At 37.4% G+C, this 18,772-nt stretch overlaps 1 protein-coding gene across 1 annotated transcript in view; it reads left to right on the top strand.

Moving 5' to 3' along the window:
• LOC131954529 (uncharacterized) overlaps positions 1-18,772 on the top strand; it is a 28,727-nt gene that overhangs the window by 387 nt on the left and 9,568 nt on the right. Inside the window, exons 2-4 of the mRNA XM_059318281.1 lie at positions 40-423; positions 3,115-3,238; positions 6,195-6,236. Of these exons, the coding sequence (XP_059174264.1) occupies positions 327-423; positions 3,115-3,238; positions 6,195-6,236 (263 nt within the window). The 5' untranslated portion in view covers positions 40-326. The remainder of the gene's footprint in view (positions 1-39; positions 424-3,114; positions 3,239-6,194; positions 6,237-18,772) is intronic.

The following is an 18,772-nucleotide window of genomic DNA, read 5'->3' on the forward strand; positions in this document are numbered from 1 at the left end:
TTTTATATATTTGATTAACCTTACAATGTGAATGTTTAGCGTAACTATTTTTTTGGGCGGCTATAGACAACTATCATATGACTCTGGATCAGCTTGAACGTTTTCATTGGTCCAAAAACAAAACAAACTTGTCAATCATAAGACACGTGTTACCGATCTTGCATGCGTTGTTTTGGTTGTGAACTAAACCGCCATGTTTTAGGTAGAAAACAAGTCTTAAAGTTTATTTACAAGACGCTTGTAATTGGTGTTTAATTTATATATGTTTTTTATAAATCAAATACAAGTATAGTCGCTCAAATAATTGATACATCAATTCACGATATATGATTTCTATGGATCTACTTCTTCAAGCAGCAAAGGTTTTGGAATTGGAAAATTCGGGCATCGGATCTAATCGAGCTTCGGCCAAATCCACACGTGGTGAGTAAGCACATGGACTACTGTATTGCATCCCAGATCAGATATAATAATACAGCGATATAAGAGTAAGACTCTAATTAGTGTACTTAGGGGTCGTCCATAAATGACGTCACACTCGTAGGGGGAGGAGGGTCCGTAATTTTGTGACTGTGATGAGGGGGGGGGGGGGGGTCAGACGTCACACGTGACTTTTGCATTATATTATTATATTTAAAAAAGCAATGGAATGATTGTTAGAAAATGAATTTTAGACGTTATTTATTTATTTCGCGTTTTAATAAATCGCAATAGGAATTGATTAAAATACTATACTCTATTTTGACAGAGTCCAGACAAGATTTAGGATAAAATATCGATGTTTTAAGAAAAATTCATCTGCAATTTTGAGGGGGGGGGGGGGTTGTAGCCTGTGGTGTGACTTCATTTTGGGGGGGGGGGGGTGTCTGGCTTTTTGTGACGATGCGTGACGGGGGGGGGGGAGGTTAAAAAGCGTGACGTCATTTATGGATGACCCCTTTACCCTATCATTGTGGTTCGTGCTGTTGGGCGGTAACATGTTAGTTAATGTTAACCTTTGAGAATATAGATCTAGATCTAGATACTAGACTTAACTAGACTAGATCTAGATCTATATTATAATTATATAGATCTAATCTATAGGGAACTATCTATTATATAATTATTAGGGCCTATTAGGCCTATAATTAATAATATTATTAATATTTGCCTACATTTCAATCTAACTAAACTCTTCTTAGGCCTATATAGAATCTAGTTATTCTAAAAAAAAAAGATCTAGATCTAGATCAAGACTGTAGAGTCACTGTAGACTAGATCTAGATCTATCTACTATCATGTGTTTATGTCTCTAGACTAAGGCACATCTTAAAATTTGATTAGATCTAGATATTCTAGAGTAGTCTAAGCTAGAATAAGATCTAGATTTTCTTTAGATTTTAGAATCTGTGCCCACTCCAGTAGACTTGAAGGTAAAGCAACAAAACTGGTTAGAGTAGACTTGACCTACTAGAATCTAGATCTAGTACTGGTTAGCCAGTGGTCATCATCTATAGATTTCTAGATCTAGATTATTCTAGTCACTAGATCTAGTTTAGATGGTGTATTAGTAAGTAAATATTAGGCCTAAATAAATAGTTAATAGATCTAGATAATCTAGAAGAGATGCTAGTAATATTCTAGAAACTAGAGAGAGGTAATCTATCATTTTAGTGTAATCAAACCCGCAGCAGTAGTAAAGTGCGGGAGAGGTAACTGATAAATATATTTGTTTAACCAAGTATATTTAAGGCAAATTTTACCAAATATAACAGCTAACGCCTAACGGCCATCTTTCCAAAAAATATTAGAGTAGTTTCCCTTGATAAAAATTAAAAATGTCTATTCTTATGTATATTGTGTTGATTTTGTTTAATATACATAGCTCTCTTGTTTAATATAAATAGGACAGCCTTCTTGTCTTTAATGTTAAAGAAAGAGATACCACACAACTAAAAAAAAACAATAGGCACTATGGCGATGAGACTTTTTTGACGTTTAACCTAACAAATTGATCTAAATGACTTTAGTTCAGTGAATTATATTGGTGTTTAATTTATTACAGTGGCAGGCTGTTCTCCCTCTTTCATACGCCCATTTTTCCCCCCAAAAATCATGCTCCTCATGTCTCTATTCCCTACAGACAAATGTGCATAACCCTAACCCACTGCACTATAAATTATAGTATTAGTAACATAGGCTGATGTTTCGTATTGTGGTTTAGTGTGCAACATTAATTTTCAGGGTTTTAATCAATTCAAATTTTTTTCTTTCAGGATTGGTACAATTAGGGGGTTGATTTTCAAGATTCATTAAAAAAATTAGTGGCACTCTTGTTTTCAATTTTACACACTTTTTTTTTCATAAAACCAAGTTTGCAGGCTGTTATGAAAAAAAATGATTGGATAGGAAGGGGTAGGCAGGGCTGCTGACAAAACTTTTTGATAACATTTGTAATTTAGCTGCATGGCTAGTAGTGAGGATATGGGTTGAGGGTAGAATTCTGCTAATTAGCTTGACATTATTTGATTGTCTATAGCAGAGATGTACCTTTTCCGCTTTCTCTGTACTTGGCTTTTGCCATTTCTTCCTAATTATTGGTAAATAATATAGTGACCCACGCTTTTCTTTATAGTTATTTAATTAGTAGTGTATTATTATATATTTAAAGAAAGTCATTTATTTTTCTCCTTTTTAGTGCATCATTACATAAAAGACTGTTATTAAACTGTTTTACACTCATCGTAGTTGACCCAAAAAGCCATTTGTCATTATCTAATTTTTCCTTTCAATTTTGTTCTTCCAATAATAAATAGAGAAGCGCCAAACTATTTTAAACACGAAACAGAAATGTGACAAGAAATGCACTGTTCTGAACATGTTTCCATCAAGACAATTTGAGAACAGTTTACATGCACTGTTATTTAATTATATCATTTTAACAAATCACAGAAACCTTCCCATGAGTATCCCAACTTCAACTTTCTAAAGTTTCATGGTGATTAGATAAAATACAAAGCCAAAACTTTATTTTTTATAGATATGAATATATTTAAATATATAAAAATAGGCTAAATATAGATATGTATTTAATTATGTGTGCATTGTCCTAGTGATGTTTGTTGAAATTTGCAGGAATACAATTTCACCATTATGCAAATTCCAGAGGTGAAAACAGTGAAAATTCTGATGGTTCAAACAGTTGTGTTGGTGGTAGTGAAGATGAAATATCTTTGCCCTCAAGGAGGAGAGCAGGAGGGTAGGTTGTTGTCACAAATCTACCTAATGATTGTCCCTCCTGTCACCTAATGATTGTCCCTCCTGTCACCAGATTGTCCCTCCTGTCACCTAATGATTGTCCATCCTGTAACCTAATGATTGTCCCTCCTGTCACCAGATTGTCCCTCCTGTCACCAGATTGTCCCTCCTGTCACCAGATTGTCCCTCCTGTCACCAGATTGTCCCTCCTGTCACCAGATTGTCCCGTCTGTCAACTTATGATTGTCCCTCCCGTGGACTTATGATTGTCCCTCCCGTGGACTTATGATTGTCCCTCCTATCACCTAATGATTGTCCCCCCTGTCACCTAATGATTGTCCCTCCTGTTTTGAATATGAACCATCCCAGTCAGTCGCTCTGTTTTCCACCAGTTTCTACAAGTTTTTCTGTGTCAGATCTGAGAAAACAAATCCAGATTTGATCCCATTCTGTCCAGCTGTACAACCAAGCCAATTACTCAAGTTAGCATTTGTTTTTAATTAATGACGTTATCAGTATTTTTTTTTAAAAGGCAAAAAATCAATGCTCCTATTAGAGCTAACAGACAATCTAGCCATCTCATTAAATACTCAGTTCTTTCTTACAACATGTAAGTACAAACTGGTAACTTGTACTTGAATGTTTTCTTATCAAAGTAAAGGTTAATCTTATCCAAATTGGGCTTTGAATTGTTGACTAGTTTTTTCTACATGATCCACCCTTTCATTTCCCATAGTCTCAGTATCTTGATATATACAGGGGTGCCACTTTTCCGGGATATCCCGGATTTCCGGATTCGAGAATCATATTTTTTTCCCTTTCCGGATTCGCAAGATTTGAGTTTGAAAATTTCCGGGTTTGCATTTAAAAAAAAAAATTAGATAGTTTTAAGCTTGAAATTTTTGGCATTGTAAAAATCGTTTTTATCGTCAACACTCCCGCTAATGGCCTTTTCCGAAAAAAATGAATAGTAAATGACGTCAGCAACAATCTCACGCGTGCGCCAAGGACCAAATACAAATCGGCTGTATCAGATGGGTGAGGCTGTAGACGAAACTTTTTGATGTCATTCGTGGTGTGGCTGTCTGGCTATTTATGACGATATGGGTTGGGGGTAAAACTCGCATTATTTACGTGATGTCATCAATGGGATACCGCTAGGCTGTGTAATAAAAACAACTAAAGCCTACAAGTACTAGATCAAGCTCACTAGCATCGCCGATGGTCTTTAAAAAAAAAAAAAACGAAAGATTTTGCTCAGATAAAAAAAAATAATTTTTTTTTTTGTATTTGGTATTACCAAAAGAAAAGAAAAAAACTATTTGAAGGACTATTTTATGTATTTTTACCACCTCTTACCCGCTTCTTCAAGGTCGCGCTGACCGTAAGACCTACGTCACGAGACCACGCAAGCACAGTCTGAATCGTGTCTCACGGTCAAGGCAGTTCTACAAGTACAAGCGCTGTTTAATTTAATTTTAACGTGGTTATTTTTAATAAGGGCCTACTTCTAGATTCAAGAAAGAAAAAAAAACTAGAACTGCATCGTTTTATATCATTAAACAAAATATGTAGGCCTGCTATAATTTAGTTACACAATCTAGCAGGGTCTACATCTAATTGTTTTTTTTACTTTGGTAAAACGTCATTGAAATGTTTAAAAAACCTTGAAGTACCGTGTCTGAGAAAATAGCCGCTATCACTGCCCCCTCCCAACCGCTTGTAAAAAAAAAAATCAGCTTTTCACTTAGTCGGGCGGCTACATCTCTGACATGAGTATTACTAGCGTAGTTACTTCTAAAATTATTTTTAAAATTAACTTAATTCTGTTATTCCGCGATATGGACTTAAAACTTCCATGATATTTCTTCACGTCATCATGTATATCAATGGTGGGGGCGTTGGGGTCGTTCATAAATGACGTCACACTCGTAAGGGGAGGGGGGTTCGCAATTTTGTCATGAGGGGGAGGGGTTCAGATGGTGTGACATCACACTTTTGCATTATCCAAAAGCTATGTTAGAAAACGAATTTTAGCCGTTATTTCGCGTTTTAGAATATTGTTTCAATAAAGTGTAATAGGAATTGATTAAAATACTCTATGTTGACAGAGGTCAGACAAGATTTTTGGAAAATATCGTATTTTAAGAAAAATTCGACTGCAATTTTTAGGGGTGGGGGGGGGGGGGGGTGTAGGCTGAGGTGTGACGTCATTTTAGAGGGCGGGGTCTGGCTTTTTGTGACAGATATGTGACCGAGGGGAGGTGGGAGGTAAAAATCGTCAAAAAAGCGTGACATCATTTATGGATGACCCCATTGGTGGTTGATTGGGAAAACAGGGTTTTAGGTTTTTGTTGTGGCTGTTAATAATTAAAGCCTTGAATAGCTACAGTAAGTCAACCCTGTATTTTAATACAGTGACAATCTTATTAGGTGTCTGCATATAGTGCGCTTATTATTCAATAACAAGACATAGAGGTTAGCAATTGGCTGACTACACACTTTAAATCAAGCTAGGAAGTTCTCAAAAATTAAATACAGTAATGTTATAAAAGCTGGCTGGGAGGGGGGGGGGGGGAGTTCTACAATAACACATTATGGGGTAGGCCTAGAGATGGGTGGGACTAACATTGTAAACTAATTTTGTTGTAAGCACAATCCTTTAAAGATTAATTTTTATTTCAAGCTTGTTACAAAGAAAATAAATCCATTTTAAAGGAATTTAAATTGAACATAATATGAATCAAATGTCTCAAAAAATAATGAAATAATAGTCCATTTTATTTTGAAATTCCGCGCGAAATTAAGTTTCAGGGTTTCAAAAATTTCAAATTTTAGTTTCAGGATTGGTAAAATTTTGGGATTCATTTTCAGGATTCACTTAGAAAATGAGTGGCACCCCTGTATATATTTTTTCCTCCTCTATGATCTAACATAAAATTCACTGTACTCCTCAGATCAGGCACAAGAGAAGCTCACAACCAACTTGAAAAAAACAGGTGAACAAACACTTTCAGCTTCCAGTGTGTTAATAGAGAATGAATGCTAGACTTGTGTGGTGGGGCAAAACATGGGCAGCTCTCATATTTTGATTAGGGGGACTTCTTAGCTTATATTTCTAAGAGTTTGTGTGGCTTTTAGTTTGCAGAGAAGGCTGCTTTAAGCCTGTCTCAACTTGCTCCTGAACCAGGTATGTATTTTCTTTTTTGTTTTGGGGGTCAGATGCCTAAAGCATACTGTCAGCCATACTGTCTGAAAACGTTTCCTATGGATCCATTATTTTATTCTGCCCAATATGAAACAGGAAGAGGCCCATTTATTTGAAGGACTTTTTAAGTATGAAACCAATGTGCTGGCTCATATTGAACCCAACTTAGCTGATACATGCTACACAAAGCATCCCACACCTAGTTCTTATGATGAAGTGAAAGTGAGACCCAGCTCAGGTGGTCTAGCTATGAGCTGTGTCCAGACAGTCTGATTACATTATAATTACAAAGATTCTGTAACATTTTAAGTTGTCATTTGTATTGATAAAAAAAACCTACTTGGTTGTAGGCTTGACTTTTTTTTTAGGCTTTTATGACAAAGATGAAAAGGGGTTAAATGTATCTTTTTGTAACGTAACTAACTTTTAAAAGTCTGAAAAATCTCTTGTTTTTGGGCTGGATTTTTTTAAAAGTCTGGGAAAAGTGTGGAATCTAGTTTTAGAAACAAAACATGAGCACGAATTCAATATTTTCCGATAAACAAAAAGGCTATACTTGAGTGAATTGACTCTAGACTGTGGATTGATTTCCACAGAAGAAACCTGATTGCTTAGTTACTACGTCATTGGGAGAGGGGGAGATTGATAGCCCTTAGTCTTTTTTTTTTTTTGTTGTTTTTGTTGCGTGGCTTCAGTGGGAATGTGTTACGAGTATTTAAAATTGTTATTTAATGAAAGAATGATGGCCATACAAATCTTAACCTCTTTTATCTACTGTTTTCCCTTAAGTTTGTCTAATTTTTCAGGCAGTTGCCTATTATTTCCAAAACACCATTTACTAGATCTAGGACCTAAGGTTAAATCGTGAAAGCAACTCAACAACAGTAGACCTATATTAGTAAATTACTTTATTATTATTATTTAAACTAATTAACTCTCACTATTATGCCAAATTGATAGGACAGCTATTTTAGTAATAATTATATTGAAAGCAATACATTTAGATCAGGGGTCTCCAAACTACGGCCCGCGATGTCCTTTCATCCGGCCCGCGGAGATCTTTTTGTCCACGGAAAAACCGTTAGTTGGTGATGGCGGAGGAACTCTGCCCAGAAAAATCAAAGACATTTCTGGAAGAAACTGGCCCCCGAACTGAAATTCGATAGTTAATACGGCCCTCGGACTGAAAAGTTTGGAGACCCCTGATTTAGATTATGAACGAATAACATAAGTTTAGTGTTGGAATTTCACCATCTGAATCAATTTTTTTTAATAATTCAAAGTTGGGGGGAAGTTGGGTAGGCAATGTTAGAAAAGACATTTATCTTAAATTTGGACAGAAAAAGTTCAATATAAACATTAGCTCAATTTTCTAAAATAAATGTCATTACGCTGTACTTATAATGAATGTACACATGTTGCATCATTGTATTAATTAGTCGCACACATTATCTGTATGAAGTTTGGAATTTACCAAAAGAGTCTGGAATTTCATTTTCATAATAGTGTATGAACCCTGTGAAAGCAAATAAATCATTCAATACATTTAAAAGCTGATTATTTAAATTATAAATGTTTTTTATATTTGTTTTACTTTCCACTTTATAGTAATTTGTTCTAATTTAAGTTGGCGCCAAGGACTCTATACATAGGTGGCGCAAAGATGTGTGGCCTTATTATTGAAAAATACCTTATAATTAATAAGTTTGATTATAATAAACTACAAATGTAATATAAAAAGGCATAGCGATCTATTTTGGCGCCCAGGGCGATCTATCGATTTTGCGCCCCCTCCCAAAATTAGGCCTATATGCTTATTAATGGAAATGCGGCCCCCACCCCTAATTTGAAAAGGTCGGGGCACTTTTAACCTTTCACTATATCATGTTATTTTGTGTCAAATATTTTCATGTAGAAAACAAGTCCGCAATATCAAATAGCAGTCTTTGTTATTTACTTCAACTGCATATAGTAATGAGCTTTTTATATTATCAGACATGCCTACTGTCCCGCCAAAATCGGAACCGTCCCGCTTTTTCACCTAAAAAAGTAATTTGTTCTGTCATTCCTATTTTGACTTAGTTTGTTCAGATTTTTTAAAAATCTACTACTACTAGATCTAGAATTGTAACTAGATCTACTAGTAGTTACTGAAACAGTGAACACTGATCTATCTTGTAAGTTGTAACTTAACTAGTTACTACTATTATGAAGAACTTAGTAAGAAGTAACTAGGACTTTTACTAGGTAGATAAAGGGTCTTTGCTCTCAACTTTTATATATATATATATATATATATATATATATATATATATATATATATATATATATATATATATATATATATATATATATATATATGTGTGTGATATGATATGATGTTATTCATATAGCCTAGAACATAGCAATGCATGAATAATCAAATCAATAATGTTATGTCAAAGCTATGGTTTTTATGGGAGGGGGGAGGGGTCTTAGGTTACTGGTTAACTTTTTTAAATAAACCGGGAGTGATCTCCCCTAAACTTTCTCGAATATTCTTATATAACTCTGAATATAAACATGATTTTTAATTGCTTAATATTTTAAAAATAGAATAGAATCTCGTAGAAAAAAGAATTGCGCACCAAGCGAACGCCAAAACAAAATGTGCATAATTGTAACAACAGTTCGTTCATCCAAGAATATGAGCAATAGTGCTTTGTAACTTCAAACTTTATTTACCAAGATCCACAAGAAATAATAACGATATCACACAGTAGAAAAATGACTATTACATTATAGTCTAGAACACGGGTCGCCAACTGGTATACTAAACCTTAGTATTTTGAAACAAAACATAAATACTTAGAAGAATTTTTAAAAATTCGGCTTCATTAAAATCACTGGAAATGTAATAGAGAAGAAACAAAGCGTACTGTACAAAGTTGTTCTCAGTCACGAATCTATGAAATCTTCAAAACTAAAACGTCATTTGAGATGAGTCATTCGGAACACACCACAAAAGATATGGAGTTATTTCGTCGGTCAGAAGCTAGTTGCAAAAGCCAGAGACTTGATCAAACAGGAAGTTTTCACCTGCACTAATGAAGACACAATAGAAAATGCCAAGCAAAAAAAAAAAAAACAATAGGAGAAAATCTCATCAAACGCTGCATGTACGTAAATGTAAAATAACACATTTTTATTGAAATTAAGCTTTCACCATTGTTTGCTTTTCAAGTTGATAAATCAACAGACCTGAGTTCGTGTTCGCAGTTGCTGGTCTGTGTCTATAGTCATGCGGATGATAGCAAAGAAGAGTTGCTCTTTTGTGAAGATAGCAAGGAGAAAAGAAACACCTTTTTTTGAAACTGGATGATTAAAATGGGTTAGAACGGCTGTGGGGGTTTGTACGGATGGTGCGCCATCTATGTTTTACTCAAAATCGGGCTTTCCGAAAACAGAAAAGATTTAGCTAACCACAGCCCTAACCAATCGACATCAAGAGTCCATTGCTAGTATAAGTAGTAAATTATATAAAATCTGGAGCCTTCAAAGAACTGAGCAAAAACATTAATATAGATCACGAGGTTCTGCTCTTCTACACTACTGTACGCTGGCTGTCAAACGGAATGTTGTAAATTGTGTTTTTGAATTGAAATCTGAAATCAAATTGTTCTTGGAATTGCAAAGGAAACAAGACTTTTTGGTATACTTAAAACGACATAGAGTGGTTGGAGAGAGTATCATACATAGCAGATGTGTTCGCACATCAAGATAAGCTTAATCTGAAGCTTCAGGGAAAATGAACGAATATTATAACTTTCCATGATAATCTCAGGGCATTTTTATCAAAGCTGCAAAATCTGTAAAGAAAATAAATCTTGGAAATATTGTAAATTTGAGAAACTCTGCGGTGTGGTAGATGAATCTGATTGTGAGATAATTAAAATTTTGAAAGAAGCGATTTCTGGGCATCTTGAATCTCTTGAAAACGAACTGCATCGCTATTTCTCTGAGCTGAAAAAAGAAGAATCTGCATTTACGCATTACCCATTCTCTTCTCCCCTTGATGTTGCAAGCATTCCCGATGAATTACAAGATGAATTCTTGGATTTGCAGAATTATTCCGAATAAGATGAAAAACTGCAGACACAATTTTGGTGTAGTATTCACCATTCATACCCAAACGTAAAATTGATTGACTTTTCGAGAATATATTTTAAACACTATTCTTAGTTTAAAAACAAAATTAAGATAATTATAATGACATAGATTGGCTTTAACAAAAAAAAATTTAATTAAAAACTTAACCACGAAGGTTTAGTGAATAGAATGCAATTTTACTCATGCTATTAAAGCAGTTGTCAAGAGTAGTTCATATTGAAAGTCTACTAGAAAATCTTATTGTAGTGCTTATTATTTTCCATACTAATTTCGGCTTTTTAATTCTATGGGGGTCGCGGGTCACTTACTTTTTATAAAAGGGGGTCGCCACTCGAAAAAGGTTGGGAACCACTGGTCTAGAACCAACTGACTTGATGACATCTTACATTTTTCACACAGTCACAGACAAGCACACTTCGTTCACCTTGCTTCTTCTTCTTCGTTCTTAAATTTTAGTGTTGGGAGGGATCGAGCCTTATCTACCAGAGGGTTTGAACTCGAGACTTCTTTTTTTTTTTAATTTATCAACCATGAGCTTTGCCGACTCGACCATGCTTCCATCACGATTAAGGATTACGTGTCAACTGGTTATGCGCCATTGAGGCCATTGACTCTGATTTCAGCCTGCTTTTCTTTTTGGATTTGCTTCCATAGCCTTTGTCCAACCAAGAACAAACTACAAGGCAGCAGTTGTTTGATTTTGGAGTTGTCTCTCCTAGAAGAGTGGCTGTCCCCAGCTAACGAGCCTCATCTGCCCGAGGGTTCGAACTCGAGACTTTTCGGTTTAGCAACCATGAGCTTTACCGACTCGACCACGCCGACCCCTTTTATACGTTACATTATCTCCCCTTACGTCAATGAGCGATCTTACAAAAGCGTGCAAAAATACATGACGAGTTGCTCAGACAGTCCTTCCGTTGGCCAGGTACTCTACATTCATGCAACTTAATGTAAAACACAATATAATAAACATACCTAATAATACAGTCTGTGACAGTGCGCAATATTATTAGTACTTTATAAATTTACATGCGTTTTTTGAGAAATCGAAAATAGCGTAAATTAGTACTTCCGGTCAACGGAAATTACTCAAAATTTGACAGAAGGTAGAGAATTAGATCTTTTACTTACATGTGAACTTTCATTTATCTATCTGAAATAGTACTCAAGTTATAGTTATAGGCTTTTGAAAAATTCAAAGTAGAAAAGGTACCACTTCCGGTTATCGGAGATTGCTCAAAAGTTGATACAGATCTACTATTTTGATAAAATACTTATATATGAAATTTCATCAACCTAGCTGTAACGGTACTCAAGTTATCGTGTTTACACACAGACAGACATACGGACAAGATTGCGAAATTATGTTTTTCCGTATTAGTGAGGTGTAAAACGTGGAGATTTGTAAAAAGACTCTCTATACTTGGTATATACGAGAAAGTAAAAATGTAAGCTGACATTAAGCAGTATTTAAATTTAGCCTAGAGACTAGTTATATAAAACTAGAAGCCTACTAATGTCATTAGAGTAATTAATTAATTATTTTTATTTTTGACTTAGTAAAGTAGCGTCGCGCGTATGTTCCTGTTTTTGGCTACAAATTCCTCTTTTTAGGCATGACTGTTCCTACTTTTGGCTGACATGGGTAGGCATGTCTATATTATATACCACATTTGATGCCCCCTTTGGTAGACACCCAATGCAGCCGCCCCACCTGCCCTCCCCTAGCTGCGTCTCTGGTAATATAATGAGATAGTCATAGTTAATGTATTAAATATAAATCTTTTAATTCGAACTTTACAATGATCATACCAGCGCATGACGTGGTGCTTTAAAACTGGTGCAATTTTTATTTTTAATAGGGCTTGCCTCATTTTCTCTAACTTTGAATTTGAAATCTTGTTAGCCAGGGAGAAATTGAGATTTTCAAACTTAATTATTGGCACCACAATATCCAAAACAGAATTTCAAAGTAGAATTCTACCACACTATCTTGGATACAGTCTTTGGAAGAGAGGTTCCCCCAATTAGAACAACACAATATTCTATTTGGCCTCCTTTATGATATATCCAATATCAACAAATAGACTTCTGCGTATAAACATACTGACTGCAAACATTTAGAAATATCATTGATGCAGAAAGCTAATATAGATATGCAATGAGCTTCAAATAGTTACTTCCTAAGTATATGCTACGATCAGATGCCTACTCTCTGGAAGATAATATACCAAATGTAGTTGTTTCCTTGAGAATACTATTAACACTTCCAGTGTCTGTGGCTAGTGAAGACTCCAGTTTTTCAAAATTGAAATGTATTACAGGGGCGGAACTACTAAACCGCCAGACCCCGCAATGCTGCAGAGAGGGGGGGGGGGGGTGAGCAAAAGATACTTTTTTTGCACCTTGATAGACTTACTTACTTAATCCTCATCACTCCCTGTGGAGTATAGGGCAGCAACAAATCTCCGCCATTCCACCCTGTCCTGGGCGAGCCACTTTAGTTCATGCCAGGTTTTGCCAGTAGCCTGTACTTCTTCTTCCATCTCCCTCCTCCATGTTCCCAGTGGTCTTCCTCTATTTCTCTTTCCGGGTGGGTTCCACTTCAGCGCCATGTTGGGGAGTCTTTTTTTGCTCATGCGTAGGACATGGCCCAGCCATCTCCATCTCCTCGTTCTAACTTCTGAGACAATGTCGTTTAATCCTGTCCGTCGCCATATTTCCTTGTTCGGGACTTTGTCGTCCCACTTTATCCTGAGGATGCGTTGGAGGGATCTTCTTTCAAAGCCTCTGAGTCGGCTCTCTCCTTTCTTGTTTAGTTTCCATGACTCTGCAGCATAGAGGAGTACAGAACGTACATTTGACTTATAGATCCTTATTTTAGTTCTCTGCTGCAGTGAGGATGATTTCCAGATCTTAGCAAGTCTGTTGAAAGCCTGTGCTGCCATTGCTATTCTGGTGGCTATTTCTTTCTCCATGCTACCATTTGCTGATATATAGCTGCCGTGGTGCTTAAAGTCTTCGACCTCTTCTAGCTCTGCTCCATTCGCAAAGGTCTTGAGAGCACTTTTGGTTTTTATTTTCATTAGCTTGGTTTTTCCGGAGTTTATCTTTAGCCCAACGCTTTTGGCTATTTGCTCTATTCTTGTGGTTTTTGCTTGGATGTCTTTTTGGGCATGTGAAAGTAAAGCCAAGTCATCAGCAAAGTCACAGTCCTCTAGGTGGTTGGTAAGTTCCCAAACAATTCCTCTTGGCTTATACTCAGTGGCTCTTCTCATAATTCAGTCTATTACCACCAAAAAGATGACAGGTGAGATGACACAGCCCTGTCTGACTCCTGTTTTTACCTTGAACCATTCACTTTGCTGATTTTCGTGTTGCACACAGCATTGGTTATCATAGTATATGTCCTTAAGTATGTTTATGACTTTTCCTGGAAAGCCATATAGCTCTAGTATCTTCCATAATGATGGATGGTGGATGCTATCAAATGCTTTCTCGAAATCTATGTAGTTGATGTAGAGAGACGAATTCCACTCCAGGGACTGTTCCACTATAGTGCGCAAGACAAATATTTGGTCGTTACATGACCTGTTGGCCCTGAAGCCAGCTTGTTCTTCACGAAGGATCCCATCAATTCCTTATTCTTTGTAATAGGACTCTGCAGAAGACTTTTCCTGGTACTGACAGAAGATTAATGCCTCTCCAGTTCTCACAAACATTAAGGTCGCCCTTTTTGGGTAATTTGATAATGATTCCCCGTTTCCAAGAATCTGGGACTTTTTCTTCATTTCATACTTTATTGAAGATCCCTGATAGAGTTTCTGCACCTATTTTTGGGTCTGCCTTTAGCATCTCCGCAGTGATTCTGTCCTCTCCTGGAGCCTTATTGCTTTTTGTTTTTTGGATAGCTTCTATTATTTCTTGTTCTAGGATGGGTCCTCTATACATTTCAAAATGTATGTTCATGTCAGTGAAGTCAGCAGTTTCTTCTGGGTCTGGTCTGTTTAGGGTCTCTTCGAAGTATTCAGCCCATCTTTTCAATTGATGTTTCTCTGTTGTAAGAACTTTCCAGTTTTTGTCCTTGATAGTAGATGATCTATTTGCTATTCCTCCTGTTAGAGTCCTGATAATCTTGTAGACTGTTCTGCTATCTCCCTTATCAGCTGCAGCCTGTGCTTCTGTGGCCATTGTGTCTACATAGTTCCTTTTATCCTTCCTAGCATTCCTTTTTACCTCTTTTTGCAGTCTTCTATATTCTACATCGTTCCGTACCCTGCTTTCCATGGTTCCAGATAGTGTTTTGATTTTGGCTTCTCTTCTCTTTTCAATGAGATTCCAATTATCGTTTGAGATCCATTCATTCCTTTGTTTGTTCCTATGTCCTAGTTTACATTGGCTTGTTTTCGTGTATACATCCAGGATCTTCTCGCATTGATTATTGGTGTCCTCTTCTGATAGGTTCTCGAGTAGACTAAATCTATTTTTTAGTTCAATTGCGAATTTTGCCTTAATGGTGGGATCTTTTAGTTTAGCTGAGTCAAATAGCTGGTGGTTTACTTTCCTGTCGACTCTCCTAAGCTTGAGTTGTAGCTTGCACAAGACTAGATTATGGTCGCTACCCACGTCAGCTCCTCTTATTGCCTTTACATCCCTCATGGATCTTCTCCACTTTTTATTTATAGCAATGTGATCGATTTGATTGCTGGTTCGCTTATCTGGGGATATCTGTGTGTATTTCTTTGTGCTGAAATAAGCTGCCACCTATAACCAGACCATTTTCTAGGCAAATCTCTCTAAATATTTGGCTGTTGTTGTTTGCCTCTCCCAGCCCCTCCTTAGCCATGCAGAGCTCGTATCCTTGGTTACTGGCTCCTATTTTTGCATTCATGTCTCCCATGACCACAAGAATGTCATGTTGTGGAGTCCTGTCGATTTGATCTTGTAGAGTGTGGTAGAACATGTCTTTGTCTTCATCCTTTGCTTGTTCTGTCGGGGCGTAGCACTGTATTACGGTAATCTTTACATGTCTTGAGTAGAATCTGGCTCTAAGAATGCGAGAATTGATTGGTTCCCACCCTATTAGACTTTTCCTTGATATTTTATCCATGATAATACCAACTCCTTCCTGGTGTTGGTTATCAGATCTCCCAGAATAGATTATAGTTTCTCCTGATCTGAGTGTAGTCAGGCCTGAGTCTGTCCATCTCATTTCTCTTATACCCAGGATGTTGATCCTGTATCTTGATATTTCCTTGACCACTTGAGCTGTTTTGCTAGTTTCGTACATGGTACGCACATTCCAAGCTCCTATTCGTGTAATAATTTTGGGGGTTACAAAGGACTGTTTCGGCGTAGAGACTTCCTTGCGGCTTTCATCTAGACTCGCCATATCAGGCAAAGCTGCCTCGATCCTCGATTGCTCTCCCATGATGGTTTGATTTAGATCTGTTGCCCTTTCTGTAGCGATTTTGTTTTTACATGGTGGGTCGCTAGCCCAAACCCAAAACCCTCCTCCTTTCCCATTCTGGACTTGGGACCAGACAATGGCGGAGTTCCTTGATAGACTAGTGGTTTTGTAAAAACAACGAATTGACTGCAGAGCTGATTGTCCCACAGTAACTAACACACACTGTTGCATAGACAACCAAACTACATGAGCTGTAGTGTGAAAGATAGGCAAACCTTTAAAACAAAGGGCTGCAACCACACATCTCCAGCGGACTCGGTTTTGGGCTGCTCCTCTAATCTGTGCCCATGAGAGCCCAGCTGTTTTTGCCTCTTCCTCAACCGTTCTCTTCCATGTTTTCCTTGGCCGGCCCACCCTCCTTTTCCCCTGGGGATTCCAGTCCAATGCATGTTTTGCGATGTTTTCTTTTCTTAACGTGTGTCCGATCCATCCCCATTTACGGGCCTTAATATCTTTCTCAATTGGCTGTTGCTTTAAAATTTGCCACAGGTCTTTGTTTGATATTTTGTCTGGCCATCTTATTTTGAGTATATGTCGTAGGCATTTGTTTACGAATGCCTGTAGCCTATCAGTATTTGTCTTCGTAACCCTCCAGGTCTCCGAGCCATAGAGTAGCACTGCTTTAACATTTGTGTTGAAAATCCCAATTTTGCTCCGGAGTGACAGGGCCGTGGACCTCCACATCGGGCGCAGCGAGTTGAAGGCACATCTAGCCTTGTTGATTTAGCATTTTATGCCCTCGTCTGCTCCCCCGTCCTTACTGATCACGCTTCCCAGATATGTGAATGTGTTTGTTTTTCGTAAATCTTCTCCATTTAGCTGTATGGGCAGGTCCTGGCTTTTATTGATTCTGATGACCTCTGTTTTGTTTTTATTGATTTTTAGTCCAATTTTGGAGGCTTCTTCAGACAGCCGATTTAGTTTGGCTTGCGTGTGTTGATGCTTATGAGATAGTAGGCAGATGTCATCTGCAAAATCAAGATCCTCCAACCTTTTTGTGAAACTCCACTGGATTCCTGTGTCGTTTTTTGTGGCACTCCGCATGATCAAGTCGATTACCATCAAGAATATCATTTGCGATAGCATACATCCCTGTCTTACTCCCGTCGTCACCGTGAATGGTTTTGTTAGCTTTCCTTTGTGTATTACCTGGCTGGTGGAGTCTTCATATAGTTTCTGTGTGATAGATATAAATTTTTTGGGTATTCCATAGTGGCTCATTAACTTCCAGATAGCATCTCTATTCACACTGTCAAATGCCTTTTCGAAGTCGACAAAGGTCATGTATAAGGGGGATTGCCACTCAAGAGACTGTTCGATAATGATGCGCAGCGTGGCAATGTGGTCAGTACATGACCTGTCCTGACGAAAACCAGCCTGTTCTTGTCTCAGCTTTTTGTCCAAGGCATCTCTAAGTCTCTCTAGGATGATTCTAGTCAGCACCTTACTTGGAACTGAAAGAAGCATTATCCCTCTCCAGTTGTTGCATTGTGTCAGGTCTCCCTTCTTTGGCAGTTTTATCAGGTATCCCAGTTTCCAGTCAGATGGGATTATCTCTTCTTCCCAAATCTGCTTAAGTAGAGGATGTAGTATGTCTGCTGATATGGCTGGGTCTGCTGGTGGGATGCCATCCGGGCCAGCTGCTTTGCCATTTTTCATGTTTTTTATTGCTCTTATTGTTTCTAACTGGGTGGATCTGTACACACATCTAGTAGGTGATTTGCAGGTGGTATGTCAGGGATGGTTGATGAGAGAGGATGGTTTAAAATCTCATCAAAGTGCTGTACCCATCTGTCTCTCTGTTCTGTGTCACTTGTTAAGATATTTCCTACTTTATCCTTTACTGGTTTGTTGGGATTAATGTTCTTACCTGATAGTGTTCTGGTTACTTCATAGAGCCTCTTCATTTTTCCTTGTCGTGCCGCAGTTTCTGCCTCCTCTATCATCTCCTGTATGAGCTGTCTTTTGTCTTCTTTTGCACTTTTCCTGACCATGCGACTTACTTCACAATAATGTGTTCTGAGGTTTATTTTCTCTTTTTCATCCTTACATTTTGTTAATCTTCTGCTTTATCTCTTTTCTATCTTCAATTTTGGCCCATGTCTCTGTTGTGATCCATTCTTTTTGTTCATTTTTTCTTCTCCCCAATATGTCAGTGCATGTTAACTTCCATAGTTCCTGTATTCCTAGCCATTTTTCCTCTACTGTATCCTCTGCCAGGCTGGAGAGTGCTTCATACCTATTTTTTACTGCGCAGTTAGTCTTCCTTTATTTTTGGACACCTAAGAAATGTTGTATTGAATTTAAAGTGCGGTTTATCAGCTCGATCTCTGTAGGATTTTAGTTTTAATTTTAGTATTGCAACCACGAGTTGGTGGTCTGAGGCTGCATCTGCACCTCGTTTCGCCCTAACATCCATTAAACTTCTTCTCCACTTTCTGGAAACTGTGATGTGATCAATTTGGTTCTTTGTTTTGACATCGGGTGACGTCCGGTGGTCTTATGTATATCTTTATGAGAGAAAATTGTCCCCCCTATAATTAGATCATTAAATGCGCAGAAATCATCAAAGAGTTCCCCGTCATCATTTATTATGCCTATTCCATTTTTCCCCATTGTGATCTCCCGTTCTTTATTTTCTGTTCCAACTTTGGCATTCATGTCTCCCATTACTATCTTTATATCTCTTGTTGGTGATTTGTCGATTT

This window comes from Physella acuta, unplaced genomic scaffold (assembly GCF_028476545.2).
Source record: "Physella acuta isolate Inbredline_101_S28 unplaced genomic scaffold, ASM2847654v3 ptg001009l, whole genome shotgun sequence".
NCBI classification, from domain to species: Eukaryota; Metazoa; Mollusca; class Gastropoda; family Physidae; genus Physella; species Physella acuta.